The 15,521-nt window shown below is 48.0% G+C and overlaps 1 protein-coding gene across 5 annotated transcripts in view; it reads left to right on the top strand.

The window, feature by feature from the left end:
- Hth (Meis homeobox homothorax) overlaps positions 1-9,602 on the top strand; it is a 466,430-nt gene extending 456,828 nt beyond the window's left edge. For 3 of the 5 annotated variants that reach the window (XM_076810875.1, XM_076810873.1, XM_076810871.1), the window contains 2 exons: positions 2,372-2,540; positions 3,572-9,602. In XM_076810875.1, coding sequence (XP_076666990.1) covers positions 2,372-2,538 — 167 coding nt within the window. In that variant the 3' untranslated portion in view covers positions 2,539-2,540; positions 3,572-9,602. The remainder of the gene's footprint in view (positions 1-2,371; positions 2,541-3,571) is intronic. The other 2 variants (XM_076810874.1, XM_076810872.1) reach the window with 2 other exon arrangements.
- Positions 9,603-15,521: the final 5,919 nt, after the last annotated feature.

Genomic DNA, 15,521 nt, shown 5'->3' with positions numbered 1-15,521 from the left:
AATCGTTCGGGCTCCCGTGATTGGTGGAAAACGGTCTGTCGATCCTTTACGCCGCGGGATCTTCGGCGCATGCAGGAAAACGAACCGAGCCTCGGATCGGTCCTTTTTCCTTCTTCCCTCGCGCGCTTCTCTCGTACTTCTACTTCCCCCCTCTATTCGCCGATGGCTTTTGGTAGAAGAAATAGGATTCGTTGGTGCTACGGCACGTAGAGGACCATCCAATGGTTGGTGAAGTCTGGAATTATCCTCCGCTATTCTCGTGCTTGAAATCCTGAAATTTTCCAGTGCGCTGAAGTCCGCGCATGTTTTCGGGACGAATTCAATTCCCACTCCGTGTTGAGTGGTAGTTCTACATACATGTTTTCTGTTCGTACAAGTACTCTTTGTTTTCCTTCGTTTTTTTTTTCGGTTGCATTTTGGCGAGTATTGGTAAATCGAGGTTGGAGGGACTGCGAATACTTTGTTGAAGTTATTGGAGATTGTAGACAGACGGTGGTGTGCTGGTAGTGGGTGAAGTTTCGTGTCGTCGGTCAATGTGCCATTCGGCTCGAAATCCAATGTGGCGCTGGACCTTTGTTCCGCTAAAAAAGGAAATAACATTGCAGCAGAATTTTCCTTTTTAGACAGAAGTCTGTGATATTTGTCAATTTTATCAGTTCCCCTGAAAAATATCCCTTAAAATACCCCCGTTTGTTTTACGAATACCACTCTTCGGAATAAGAAACAAAAGCTGCAACCGATATTACCCAAAATCCAACGAACGCCACAGAGCAGTCTAAAGGAAGATAATTTGCATACCATTGCACCCCATCGCCGAGCTCCTCCTCTCCGGTGGGGAAGGACGGGAAAAGATCCGTCGGGGTGGATAGAATTCGCGGGTCGCGGCAGAAAAAACAGTTCGAAGGAAGCAGGAGAAACGGATAAAGAGAGGAAGGTAAAGAACATTCGCAATAATTGTGATTTACGGCTCGGTGGCGGGCGAAGTAAAGCGCGGCGACTTTGCTTGGAACGGCGATGGCGTCACGGCGAGGAAGAACTCGGTGGTTTGTGCTGGTCGAACAGAGAAGGGGGGACCGATCGTTACGGGGAGAAAAGGAAAGAATCGAGATCCCTCTGGCTTTCTGACAAATGGCTGATGAGAAATTTGTTGAGCTATGGAAAACGAGGGGCAGGGGGGAAAGCCATTTATCGGTTTAGGGGAACAGATCTTGGCACGGAGGAGAACGAGCGATTAGCCAAGTTTATCTTCGCATTAGTTTGGTGTCTCCTACGTACACTGGATGCTTTTTCGCTTGGTCTTTAGCGGCGATCTTGCGCTTTAACGAGAGGACGGAGAAACGAGAGAAATAGGTGCTGCGCGATATAATTTTACCAATTTACCAATGTGCGCGATAATTACACCCTCGGCGAAGCAGAAATTATGGAACAGGATCGAATTGGGCAGGTTAATAATAATCGGTGTCGCGTGTAATATCGTTGCTGGCGAGATAGTCCGTTCAGGTTTAGCATAAGAAAGGCTTAGAAGAGTGTGCCCGACAATGGCTGGCTCTCCGGGCTCTCGTGGCTCTCGTTCGAGATTTCGATGACGCGTCCCGACTCCTACACTTCCCCTACGTCCCGCTGAACCGCGTGCCGGCGTGTATTGGTGCCGGAGGGTAGGACGCAATCAGTGCCCTTGATTTATCGCGGCAATATACATTAAGATACCGACATTAAAACTAGGGGAGCCTCCCGTGGATCCCGGGCTCCATTACCGCTTACGAAAAGAGAGAGGAGCTGTCGTCGCGTTCGACCGAGCCGCTCCGGAGCTCCGCAGCCGAAGATTCAATCCCTGCATGCCCTACGCGAATGTCTCCAGTCTGAGTGAATTACCGATGTTGCACGTGCTTCTGATCCCGTCTAGCGATATTACAGTGGTGACTGTAGGCCTCCTTGGTTCAATAAGTTCGACGCATCGAAGATCATTGGTCTCGATCATTGATCACCTACTCTCTCACTTCACAATTAGAAATTCGACGCTCGCTCGTTCCATGGGAGACATGAACGCGTCCATCTGGTCGATGTCACGTTTAGATTCGCAATTTAGCATGGAACAACTACTTAAGTAGTGACTATCTTCTCTGAGCAGAAACATTCCCTGAACATCCTTTGTAGAAACGTGACTTCGATCAATCACAGTACACAGCTCGCCAGAATCCCACGATCGACAGACCATCCTCGACTGCCACTGTCTATCGGCCGTCCGCGCCCGCAATTTTCCAAGAGAACACCCACAGGGAACTGGAGGATGACGCTGTCGAGGGTACTGGCGAGCTTTTCCAATAGCCGCTTGCCAATTACGGAACAGAGATCTAACCGTAGTAACGTGTAGTGTTTCCACCATTGTCCGCAGGTCCGAGCGGGGCGTACAGTCCGGATGCGACGATGGGCTACATGATGGACGGACAGGCGGCGAGCATGATGCACCGGCCGCCCGGTGATCCCACCTTCCACAATCAGTACCATTACCCGCCAGAGTACTATGGACATCACTTATAAAGGTACGTGGCAAAGTAGCCTGCTCGATTCTGGGTTGCTCGCAAGAGAGGGGAGGTGGCACTGACGTGAATAGCGTACCATGCTCGATTCAGCAGCTTACAATTAGTTGATAATTGGTCATATAATATGCTTCCAGTGGAAAAAGACTGACGATCAGAATTAATGATTCAATCAAAGTGTTCGCGTTGATACGGTGAGTCGCATTAATATTCGGACACAGTGGTAGGGGAGACCGGGGCTAAAAGTTCCGCGGGTAAGTTGTTCCGACGGTTCTATCTTCAAAATCAAAAGAGCGTTCTACTTTAAATTATTTCTTCCGCATGAGATGGTCACGCCACTCTGTCGCACATTTTAATAGCGTCCGCGACAGCGATTCGTGTGGTTGTAAGTAGTGTTCCTTCTCGAGAAAGAATTCTCGAGAATTTCTCGAGAAATTTTATAATTGCTTATTTCTTATTTCTCGAGAAATCGCCAAATCAGAATAACACCCATAAAGTCGAAAGACAAATTAAAGTTACGCTTAACCGAAGAATGGTCACGTATTCCATTAGAATACTTAAATAAAATTATTTCTAGTACGCCCAAACATTTAAACCTAGTACATAAACATAAGGGCAATCCAACAAAATATTAAAATTGATGTAGTTTTGTTAAAGTACATGTATATTTTACATAAAAGCATTATGCTTTGCACAGTGTCCGAATTAGGCATTATTTCCTTCACCATTAATTAGCAAGAAAAGTGTATAAATTAAATAAAAAAAATCTTACGTTTTTATTAACTAGAATAAGTGTACTAAATCATAAAAAAACAACGAATCCCTTATTTCCAGAATTACTACAAATACACAGCAATATACTTCCAAGTACCACTGTGTCCGAATATTAATGCGGCTGACTGTAGGTGCAGCATAATAAAATCGAAAGAAATTTCGTAGTGCAATGAGAAATGCTGTGGTTGATGTTAGTGCCCATCTCCAATACTCCAGTACTTTACAATTGCGTTAATACCTGCTGCTTTGTCACGTTGCAGCAGTAGTCGCGAGTCAAGGTAGACGGTCGAATGACGGTTCTTGCGGAACGGGGAACGTAGAAGCGTGACGGAAGCAGCGTGCTCCGGCCGGCGTGAAGCGAGCTGGGCAACGAGGAGCGTCTTGCCGCGTCCAGGGCGAGCAGCGGGAAAGGGATTTCTTGCCGCTTGCCGTGCGTCGAAGCTCGCGGGTACCGGATACCCGAGTCAGGAGCACACGATGCAGATGGTCGAGCAGAGGGGAACGGTCGTCGGTGCTACGCTGAAGAGAAATACAGGGTGCGCGCGTTCGAGTCGGAGGGCACGTTCCCCGAATGAAGGTGGGACGGGTACCGGGCGATCTCCGCGGGTGCAAGACGAAGGACCAGACCGGTGGCATCGTACGCGAGACACCGGCGGCGAGGGACGGTTGGAGGAAGGGGGGTGGTGCGGCTCGGCGACGTGGGAGCCGCGTTGGAAATTCATGTGATTGTTCTGTGTACAAATGTCGCGGTGTAATATTGTAGTGATCGAAGAATTTAAATGTTAAATTTTAATACGGTCGCGATCGAGCTATTATTAACGATATAATAGGAGACAGGGGGACGAAGTAACGAAGAGTGATACTATAGGCAATTTAGCGTGTACAATTAAGGGGCGGGAGGGGGGGAGGGGAGGGGGGGAAGATGGGGCGGCGAACCCGGTGCTCGCAACAGAGTAGATAGGAACAACGTACACGCGCGAAGGCGACGATCGAAACGGGGCAAGGATGCAAGGGGCGGCGGTGCTTTAGCGAAACGGAGGAAGAGGGAAAGAACCAAGTGAGGTACTGAAGCGGGGAGAAATGAGTCGAGTTCGAGGAGCATGTATATGTATATACACACACACTCGCACGCAGAGACGCATCCATGTGTATATATCTGTACGGGTATATAAATAAATATAAATAGGGAAAAGAATTTTACGAGGCGCGGTGGATGATGTTTGAGAGGAGCGGAAGAACGATTTTAAAAAAAAAAAAAAACGGGGGGACACGCCCGCGCGCGCGCGTACGAGGGTATACAAGAAGGTAAACGTTTCAGCGAAACGAAGGGTGCAACGGTGGCGAAGGGTACGGGGGGAGGAACTGTACCGGGGAGAGCGACGGATAAGGGAAATGCTAGGACGGGCATAAGAAAGAATGGGAATCGACGCGTGTGCCGGACTCGAGCGTCGACCACATTCGCATTGCATATATAAAATATAGGTGACATTGAAATTTGTACAGTTATTAATTATAAATGAATTTACTAATTAAAGGAAGAAGTAATTATATGTATATTATAAATATATACATAACTGAAGTAACACGTGGCTCCGGTTGTAATATAATATACTAAGCGAGAGCGTTTTAATTGGACTGGGACGATTATATCTCGTGTGTGTCGCTGTGATTCGGTGTGCGTAAGAAGACGATCGAGATCGCGTAGCGGGGAAAAGAGGAAAATCCCGCTCGGAGGAGGACGAGGAACACGGCACAGGTAGAAGAGACCCCCCAACGTGTGTGGTGCGAGTGCATGGGCGCGAGAAAGTGGATATTTCACGCGAGCGACTACGGTGAGGGATTATATATGAAAGAAATATATATATATATATATATATATATATATATATATATATATATATTTACAAAAGTACAGATACCTGCGAGAGGATCGGACGTTTCATCATCGATTAGCTCGATGACGCGGTCTGATCCCTCCCACCCCACCTGATCCGACTTCACACGGAGAGAAGGGCAGACGCACGTACAAGTCACAGAGACAGGCTATACGAAACGTACACGTACAGAAATACACATGACTCACACACACACATACATAGACAAGCCAGGCATATGCACGCGTGAAAGGAGCGTTAATTACCCCAGCCCCGTCTCCCCACACCGTAAGGATAATTAAAAGAACCTAAAAGGGCGAACGAGTACACGATTACAGTTTATTATATAATATATTGTGTATAAATAGTTAATTGAGTCGCGCCGCGAACGTGAAAGGGGGATGAAAGGGCGGAATTCGATTGGGAGGGCCCACGGTGTTTGCGAGTGCGCGGGCACCTCTCGCTCGTCTTTCCATTTTTTCCTGTCCTGAAAGGGCTAGGTAATAAATGGAGAAACTGCGGACCAGTGAGATCCTCGGCACGGTGGTTGAAGGATGAATCAGGAAAGACGGGCGTTAACGAGCAGGATCGAGAGGGACGATTGTTCCCCTTCTTTCTTTCTGGATCTTCGTTGCTTTTCCTCTTCTTGTTTCCAAGATTGTTGTTCGTTCTATGGTGCCTCGGACACACACCAATAACACTGGATTAATTTATTTTCATGGTAAAGGGAAATCGGATCCAACTTCATCCCCTTCTGCTCAGACATACCCTGATGCAAACGAACCGGCTTTGCGCGACTTAGCTTTTTATTTTCTTCCCCGTGGAAGGAGAAGTAACCAATTTGGCCTTTGACCTGACGCGAGGAGGAGCTTGCAGGAAGAGCTTCCACGAGTTCACGAGGAAATTTCGCGAAAATTGTAAAAGCAAGAGGGAAAGATTGGAATCTAACGAAATTCCGTTCGAATTTTTCCAGTTACGCGGTATCGACATTGTGGTTCGTTGAAATTCCATCAATTTCCAGGATCACCCTTGGAAATGGGATGGAATTTCGTATATTCGAAGGATCTCGCGACGAAATGGTCGTTAGGTACTTCGGGACCAAACAAAATTTCGTCGAGATCTTGAAACAATGTCAAATCGCGAACGTAAAAGCGAACGCACCGTGGTCTTTGGTTCTTTGGTCTTTTTTGAAACCGCGTATTGGGGTGAAATAGAAAACGAAGAGACATTCAAAAGACGATCCAATTTCATTTCAATTCTAATGATATTATAACTACAATTATAATATTATCCAATTGATCTCCATACAGTGATTGATTTTCATCCGGGAACGCAATTGCTTCTGGATTATTTCATCCAAGTGAGTACCATTTGACAAATCTTTATAATATTCACCGTAGAATTCTGTTTTGTTTTTCTGAAACTCTCCGACACACGTGGAGCACAGGAAAGGAACGAAGGGAGAGAGAAAGAAGGGAACGAAACACGCGAGGATACAGAGGCGTTGACGGTCTCTCGTGGGAACGAATTTTCGCGACACCCTTTGTAACGATACTTCACGGAACAGAGCCTGTTTATTAAGCGAGGGTGGGAGAGTGTGTGAGAGTGAGAGAAAGGGAGCGCGCGAGCTAGGGAGAGAGAGAGAGAGAGAGAGAGAGAGAGTCAAAATTTAATTAAATTAAACGTCGATTATACGTCAGCAGCGGATTTACGACGATGTAACACGGATCCCCCGTCGAGGCGGATCGCGCGAAATTTGAAAGCGCGCGACCGGATCTTTCGCCGATGGAATCGCGATACGACGATGATGGATCATCGTCCCGAACTATCGCGTATTCGAATCGACGAAAGGCGGCCGCGACGGGGAGATCTGGGAGAGACCGTGAGGCAGGCTGCGAGAAAGAGGACGCGAACGAACGTGAGAGACGCAGAGCATACGAGACAAATTTTATCGATATTTTCAATACGCCCGCATACACGCAAATCTTGTATAAAAATTTTAAATGTAAACACACTGCTCTTGCCGCTATCCCGTGGCCATCAGGGGTGAACCGATCGCATCGTTCCTCGTCCATCGAAATCACCTTGCGTTCACGATCCTCCAGATCCGGTAGCAGTGCTTACAGCATCGACGAACAACGACGGGAAACGATCGCTTCCGGCTCCCTCCAGCCCCGGTCACGGCGGCGTATTAGTATACTGAAAGAAAAAAAAAAAATACAAACAAAAGTTAACCCACGTATACCGAAAGACTCAGGTGCGAGAGAAGTCAGTTTAGGTCCTGGCGTTAATTGGAGAGATTTCTCTGACGCTCGTCGAGACGCGTCGCAATCGATCGTGCGATCCTCCGCGCGAAATTCGAAGTACCATTCGAAGACGATCCGGAAGAATCCGCCGAAACGGTCGCCCGGTTGAAGTTTCTCGCCAACGAACGAAACCACCAGGATACACGTGATGGTATACGCAACGAGACGAAGGGAAAGGAAAATAATAGAATCGCGAGGCTTGATGGAAATCGTCCAGCAGCCCCGGCAACGCAACTTTTTTAAACCTTTTAACAGGCAAATCGAGTTTGCCCGTCGTTTTTAGTGGACGGACGCTTTTTACCACGGGGACCCACGGAGTTTTAATCGCTTACCGAACCAGACGCGTCGTTCTGACTCCTGAAACGATTTTTATCGCAGGACTTGCGGTGCTCCTGGACGAGCCCCTCTTGCACGCGAGCCGCGCACGAGAACAATCGTATTCATAAATGATTATCAAGTACGAGACAATCATGGACGCGTACGCGGAGTGGCGTGGTCCCCCGCCTCGCCGTCGGCGGCCATCAACGGGGCGTCGCGTTTTTTACGAATTCTATTTGTTGAACGATATATTGTTTAATTTTGTTGAGGCACGCGCCGTTGGCCGTCGGCGACGACGCACTCGGGCCGAACGTCGCGCTCGCGAGGAATTTCAACCAGGCCCTTGAACCGGAGTAGAATACACAGAGTTTCCAAGCGGCGCGTGGCTGCGCATTCAGGGACTATTCTACTCGTCTCCAGGATCAGGAATAATCGCACTTCCTTCCCGAGTTGCAGACACCCCCGGTAAAATTGAAGATGCAAGATACGTTATCACCTTTCTTTTTATATTAGTAGCAAGTAGTAGTAACGCATATTATCATCGAAATAGTTCATAATGGATAATGAATCTCCGGGTCGAAGTTAAGGTGACGGCCCTAAGAACTTCCTAGTTACGTGACTTCTTCCGACCCCCAAGATGGTTAGAATGATCCTTCCAAGTTCGACCACCCATTTTAGGAGGGTCTGTACGAACCTCGTAGAATCTACAATTGATCGTTTTCCCATGGTGTACACTCGAGGGAAGCTCGAGAAGTGAAATTACACGAATGCGAGAGCACAATACGTATATCGGCAACTGAATTATTTTTTCACCGGCGGAGATGGGCGGTCTGGCCGCAGGAGCGTCACAAGGCGCGGGTCGTAGCGTTCTCGTTTCGTCGCAGGGTGCACAGAGAGGCGAAGTCCAGCGGCGCGGACGTTTTTCTCCGTCTTTTTACCCCGCTCGCTGACACAACCACCCCCCCCCCCCCCCCGCGCGGCCCCGGATGGTCGGAGAACGCGATCAATATTTTCGTAGAAATGCCCGGCGACGAGGAATACGGACAGGATCGCACGAACGATTAACGGAGAGTCGGCGGCGGCGCTACCCTCCGCACGAGGCGGGCAGGGTGGTCGGCCGCCCCGGCGGATAAGGGATTCGAAGACGGCGGCGAACGGACGACGTTTATTGGCTGTTCGTGTTTTCTAAATGAGTTCACCCGATTGAATCATCGCCTTAAAAATGTATACGAAGTAACAGTAAGGTATCTAAGTAATAATCATGTTAGAGGGTAAAGAAACTTAAAACAAAGATTTTATGAGCGGCGACACGAGCGGTTATATAGGACAGCGTGAGACAGAGAGAGAGCGTGATGCAGCGTGAGTGGAAGGGTGGTGAGTCTGTGCGCGTGGCAGGGAACCGGGGAAGAGAGTGTAAGTATGCGTGAACGAGAGAGAAACAGAATCTACGCGTGTGCGAGGCGAAAGAGAGGGAAAGTAATGTATAATTATCGTGTAATTACGGTGAAAGCGATGATGTTAGCAAGCGTGTCGTCCGAATGGCGATGGCGACGGCGATGATCATAATGACGCGGACGATAACGACGGCCGGCCGCCACGCCGGCCCCGGAAGATCGCGGCCGCCATTATGATCGCGGAGCGGTAAAACGATTACGATAACGCTGATGATGATGCTGATAACCACGACGATGACGACGACGATACGATGGTAATGATGATGATTATGATTACGCTGATGGTGACGATGATGTGTATAGTAAGCTAAAAATTTATTATATCGGTATGGAATCAGATTTTTTCAACTGTTTGCGTATTGACGACCTATTGACACCCTTAAGTAAAAAAAAAAAGAAAAAAAAACAAGAGGAACGGCAAATAAATTAAAAAAAAAAAAAACGAATGAAATCGAACTGTGTTCTGTGCATCTGTGAAATCGTAACCGCTATATTCGATACATTTTCATCCACGATTGTGATACCGCGATCGCGCGGAAACGATGATGCGCGATTAGGGGCAAGAAATTTAGTTTTTCCTATTTGTCGAGCCTTCGTTCGATCCTTGGGAGGGGTGAAGGGGCAGTCTCATTCTGACCGGCGAGCAAGCGGAGAGAGGTCGTAAGAAATGAAAGGTGGGGTAGAGCAAAGCACAGCGAAAACGATACCTGTCGATGTAAAGTATTAGTATTACAAACGGGATCACGTGGACACGCGCGTCCGCCTGTAAGAAGAGCGACGGGACGCGCGCGTCCACGCATCCCCTGGACGGAAGCGGCGAGGAACGAGGACGGAAGTAAGTTCGACCCCGTAGGACATCTCGGGACACGAGAAGGGAGCAGCGTCGATCGTTTTGCGTGATCGGCCGCGATCGATTCTGTTCGGGGAGCACTCACGGATCGCAGGCGTGATGACGATGAAAGGAAGGACGATGTCGAAGGTGGTCTATGTTAGAGAGTGTCCATTGTATAGTGTTTTTTGAAACGTGAGCATTAAATGCTACAACTTGTGTACGTCTCCTGTGTGCTGTTCTTTCATTTCACGATCGCTCGCGAGAAAATCTGTCGACGCGGCTGATGCTCGTAGTTCTCAGTTTGGTTCCCCTTATCGCTTGTTTTTCCGTTGCTTCTTGACTGCTTTCTTTTGTTTCATTTATGTTGTTCCAATGTAAGAGCACGCGAGAGAAATCGTCCTTCGATTCTGTTGGAGCATCACGCCGTGCATCGCGTTTTATCACGAGTGACAAGCCGATCCCATACCTTCCGTCCCTTCTACGTTAGATCGCGGAAACTCGGGCAATTCTCCTGATTTCCGAAATGCAGTTTGCGGCGGTACGTTCTGCCGAAGTCGAAACTGGAGATTGTTCCACGGGATACAGAAATTTTAATTTCATTTAACTGCAACTTCCATTTCCCAATTGGGGAGCGTTACGCTCGGGTGGTAGATTGCACTTTACTCGATAGTTCTACTTCGCTCGGGATGAAACAATAAATCTCGTTTAGTAGAAATTAGTGGGAGATCAAAATGCATCGGAACGTGAAGAAATATCGCCTGCTAAATCATTATGTAATACTGCTTTCCCTGAACTTGTTAACCGAACCGTTTCTCGACCAAGGACGTCCCTCGGGTGCTAAAGAATGATTAAAGGCAAACGAGCTCGCCTTGCCTAATGTGCAGGCATTTTTACATCAATTTAAATTTTAAAACTAATCACAGAATTGGTCGAGTCTTCGTTACAGAGAAATCCACGATTTAAAAATTCACGTTCCTTCCCTTGGATGCAGGTAAGTTAAAGAATTACGCTCTATTTAGTATCCCCTCTTAAATATCTCTATCCTCTAATTATACCTACATAACTGGCTATCTGAATTTTGCACTTAAACTTCGTAGAACACCTTCAACCTCTTAATATCAATTTGTACTTCTCGACAAACGTCAGGATCTCCGATTCAACGTTCGTCGAACGTCTTTACCCAATGTCTGTTGCCATCGCAGGCCACGATACAAGATTGTACCAGCAAAGACAGTTCAGACCACGTACCAACGCTACTTTATACGTCTGTGAGTCTTGGCAAGGTGGACGGAGAGGGGTTGTTAGCGAGCTGTCGATGGCTGCGCTTTGTTATCTGCAAAAGGTCACCCCCTCGGTCAGACTGAAAAACGAAAGGGTGCCGTCGCTGTATAAAACACACATTTGCGATCCGCAACGCATCCCCTGGACCGAAGTTCCTCTTCCTGCCTCTTTTCCACCCCTGTCCTCCGCCTAACCCCCCCCCCTCCCCCAACCCTCGGCCACGTTCTGAAATATGATAGGGGCCGCGTATCTACTGTAGGTGCCAATTACCGCTGATGGTTATTCCATGGAAATGGACCTTGTTACGCGAGCGTCGAGAATCAAGGGGAAGGCGCCAATTATTTTTGCTAGCGTCGATGCTTTCTGGCGTCAGCGACGGAAAAGCGCCGACTCGGCGCTCCGTCGACATTTTCCAGCTTCTAACGAGACAAATCGTGATCCCGTGGAACCCGCTGCCAGGGATTTCCCTCTTTTTCCCGTAGACGTCGCCCTGCCGCGCGACGCTTTGTTTCGTTCCCGTCAATTGTTTCTCCCTTTTTCAGGGACCTTCCGTTTCCCCCGCGTTGAATCATCGGGATGGATTGGAATAACTGGCCTTTTCTTCTCGGCCGTTTTTGCGAGAGGATCGGCTGCAGTGTTCGAGAGCAGAGGCGCCTAAAATCTTCAAAGTGACCGGTGTCTTCGTTGGAGCCAATCAATCGAGAAATCCCGAGGAGCGTCCACGCATTTCTCGAAATCTCTTACAACGGAAGATCCCGAACCCGAAAATTCTAAAAATTCTGAATCTTTGTGGATATGTAGGGAATTTCCTCCTGATTACAACGCAATTTTTTGTATGCTGCCCAAAATCACAGTAAGGGGGTGAAATTAATCCCTGAAGACTCGGCTATTTTTCGATTTTATTTTCTAAATCGCAATCTGTAAGATATGGAAAAGAAATTTCAAGACAAAGTTACTTCTTTTAATTAGATCTATTAAATGGTAAATGTAAATAAAAGTTATGGATGTTTTTCTATTTTTTTGTATAGGCTCTTAAGGCAGCATACAATTTTTGTATGCAAACTGTAAATTATTCCTGAAAAAAATTCTTAAAACTGGCTTACTTTTCCGGCCAGCATAGTTGTGTTCCTCCTTAAGGTACGTTACAATGGGATCCAAAAGTTATTCGATTGTCGAGGAGCATATTTCCCCAATACCACAAAAGTTGAAATTGTATGGAAAAAATATGGATTATGCTGTTTCATAATTATTAAAACATCCAGTTCAGATTTCACGTGAAACCACGAATTTTAGAAAACATTATTAATATTTATGTTTATAACTTTTTTCTACTTGTTTAAACAATTGATAAAACATTTACCATTTAATAGATTAATTAAAAGAAGTATCTTTTCTTTGTTATCTCTTATAGATTGCGAGTTAGAAAATAAAATCGAAAAATAGCCGAATCTTCAGGGATTAATTTCACCCCCTTACTGTGATTTTGGGCAGCAAAAAAATGCGTTGTAATCAGGAGAAAATTCTCTACATATCCACAAAGTTTCAGAATTTTTTGAATATTCGAGTTCGGGATCTTCTCTTGTTAGTCATTTATTGACGCCTGCCTAAGGGTTGATTCACCCACTGCCAGTCAGTTACCTGGAGTATGCGACCTGTGAACAAGTTCGAAGGTTCCTCGAACGAACACGTCCCCACGGTCGTGCACGGTCGAACGGCATTAGGAAGCTGGCAATACATTAGATGGAAGACCCCGCGAGCAAACAATCTCGTAATGGCAGCGCGGCACGGCTGACTGGTGGCGCGGTAATGAGATATTAGACTCGTGCTTGGCCTGCCAGAAGGGAGTGGCCACTTCGAGGGTAGTAATGCGCGATAGGCGACCGTTTACGCCGTACAACCTCGAGGGTCATTATTAGGGAGTACCGACCAAGGGGCTGGTATCGTTTTTTCTCCTGGGACGTGATTGGGATGTTGTTTTCTTCTTGTGTCTCTGCGTGGCGAGCGGCGGCACGAGAGTCGAGAAGTCGCCACCATTTCGCGTTCAATTTTTCCTCGAACGGATGATTTATCGGTTCTCGAGGACGGTAAAAATGGGGAACTTTAGCGAGGGAGCAACTGTGCCTTTCCTCCTTCAATGAAAATAGAACGAACATCTATATACCACCCTGCCAACTTGAAGCCCAGAACCACTGCGTCAGTCATCCACATTTACCATACCAAACATCGCGTAGTAATACGAATTCAGGACACAAATGTTCCGAATACGTATATCCTGCCATACCACCCTCTCCGTCCAAAAATAACGAGGTAAACAAACTCGGCGTGGTCTGGCTGATCCGCCAGCCATTCCAAGATTAAATTCATCCCCTAATTCATTACTCGACTCGCTCGCGACCGCATCAACATTTTCCGCAGGACAGCGCACCGTATCAATTACAAAAGATTAACAGTTAAGCAAGCGGCTGCGTATCGATGTTGACGATCGCGTCGACGAGCAGCCGTTTCACGGTCTCGTCGTCGTCCCCGTCGTGGTTGCCGTCGCTGACGGGGGTGGTCGCAGAGGGAGAGTAGGCCAGAAGAGTGTCGCGGCGGTCGTAGGTGGCGGTCGTCGCTGATTCTTTCTACCCCCTCAGCCAAACCCCCTATTGCACCCTCCCCTCAGTCCCGTGCGGACAAATGGGTGTCCCTGCATATGTAAAAGCGGCGCTGTGTTCGGCTCACCCTCGGTCAGCCATTTGTCAATGTCAAGGCGCGAGCGCCGTATCCATGGAAACACCCCCGGCCAGCCGGCGAGCGGGCACGAGCGTGCACGAGCGAGTGTGAGCCGAGCTGGAGCCGTGGGCGACCCTCGGTTTTGCGCGACTACCACCCCCGCCGGCGCGGCGGAACGCAACCCCCGGGTTTCCACCACTACTCCACAAACCGGGCTACCACCCTTTCGTCGTTCCTCCGTTGCCCTCCGTGGCTTCCACCCCCCGGAAGCGACGTCGGCGCATGCCCACGAGCCTGCTCGAGAGTTCAGCGTGTTGCCACCACCGACGCTGGTGGCGCCTAAGGACGCGGCACGCTTGATTCCATCGGGTTGTCGTGGACAGAGATTTTAGTTTCGTAAGATATGTTTTATGAACTAACTGTAAGATATGTTGATATGTTATATTTGAATATGTACTATTTGAACACCTTAATTATCGTTGATCTGCTAATCGCTGCGGCCGTTAGCAACAGCAAAGAAAACGCTCGGAAAACAACAGAGCCGGATAAAATTTTCCGAGAGCCAGCAGAATAGTAGTGACGAGCGGACGGGTTAACTCTTTATCCGTGTTTCATAATAATAAAAGTTATCCTTTAAACAAAAAAAAAGGAACGTTGTTCCTCGTATCTTAAAGGGTTGCTCCCATGGCGAGAGAGTCCAAGTTGCTATTTTGTCTATGATCGGGTAAGAATTCTGTTATTGGCGGGCAAACGTCCACTGATAGCAATTATAAGACGTATATCGGTATTAGTTGCTTCAGACTCCTCGCGAGTCTAGGTAGATTATTATTGAAAAGGTAGAATAACCTTCTGTAGAAGTAGAGGGGCGTAGATACACCTAGCAAACCCCACACTCTGACGAAATGTTTTAAAGACTTACGATGCTGAAGAGCCCTAAAGACGAGTAGCGAATCCCGCTATCAAGTACACCTACATTCCATGCGAACCCTCCCTTAAACGGTTTCCTCGAAAAGAATTCCTCGAAGCCCGCGCAGATTCCCCAGCAAAGGGGCGACAAAAGGGGAACGCGACTGGGCCAGCGCACAAAGATGAAGCAGCAAAGCGTGCGGAGAGGAGGATACCGTCGAGGAGGGGTGGACAGTGGATCGGCGATGGTGGAGAACGGTCGGTCGGCGTAGGTGGTGCGGGTGGTAACGGCTGCATAGCAAGACAGCTCGCTTAAATATGCAGGATGGGCGGCGGCGGGCAGCATTGTAGCGTGCTTGTAGCACAGAGCAACGGGGTGAACTCGCTACTGAGGGAAATGAAGGGGATGAACGAGCCGTAGAGAAGGCGACAGAGAGTGGTGGAGAAGCGAGGGAACGAGGACGAAAGGAGGAAAGAGAGGCGAGACGCGCGCGTACAGAGCGAAGCGGTGGGAGAAAGAGACGACG

The sequence above is a fragment of the Andrena cerasifolii genome, chromosome 4, assembly GCF_050908995.1.
Source record: "Andrena cerasifolii isolate SP2316 chromosome 4, iyAndCera1_principal, whole genome shotgun sequence".
In the NCBI taxonomy this organism is placed as follows: domain Eukaryota; kingdom Metazoa; phylum Arthropoda; class Insecta; order Hymenoptera; family Andrenidae; genus Andrena; species Andrena cerasifolii.
This window is presented reverse-complemented; position numbering and strand designations above follow the sequence as displayed.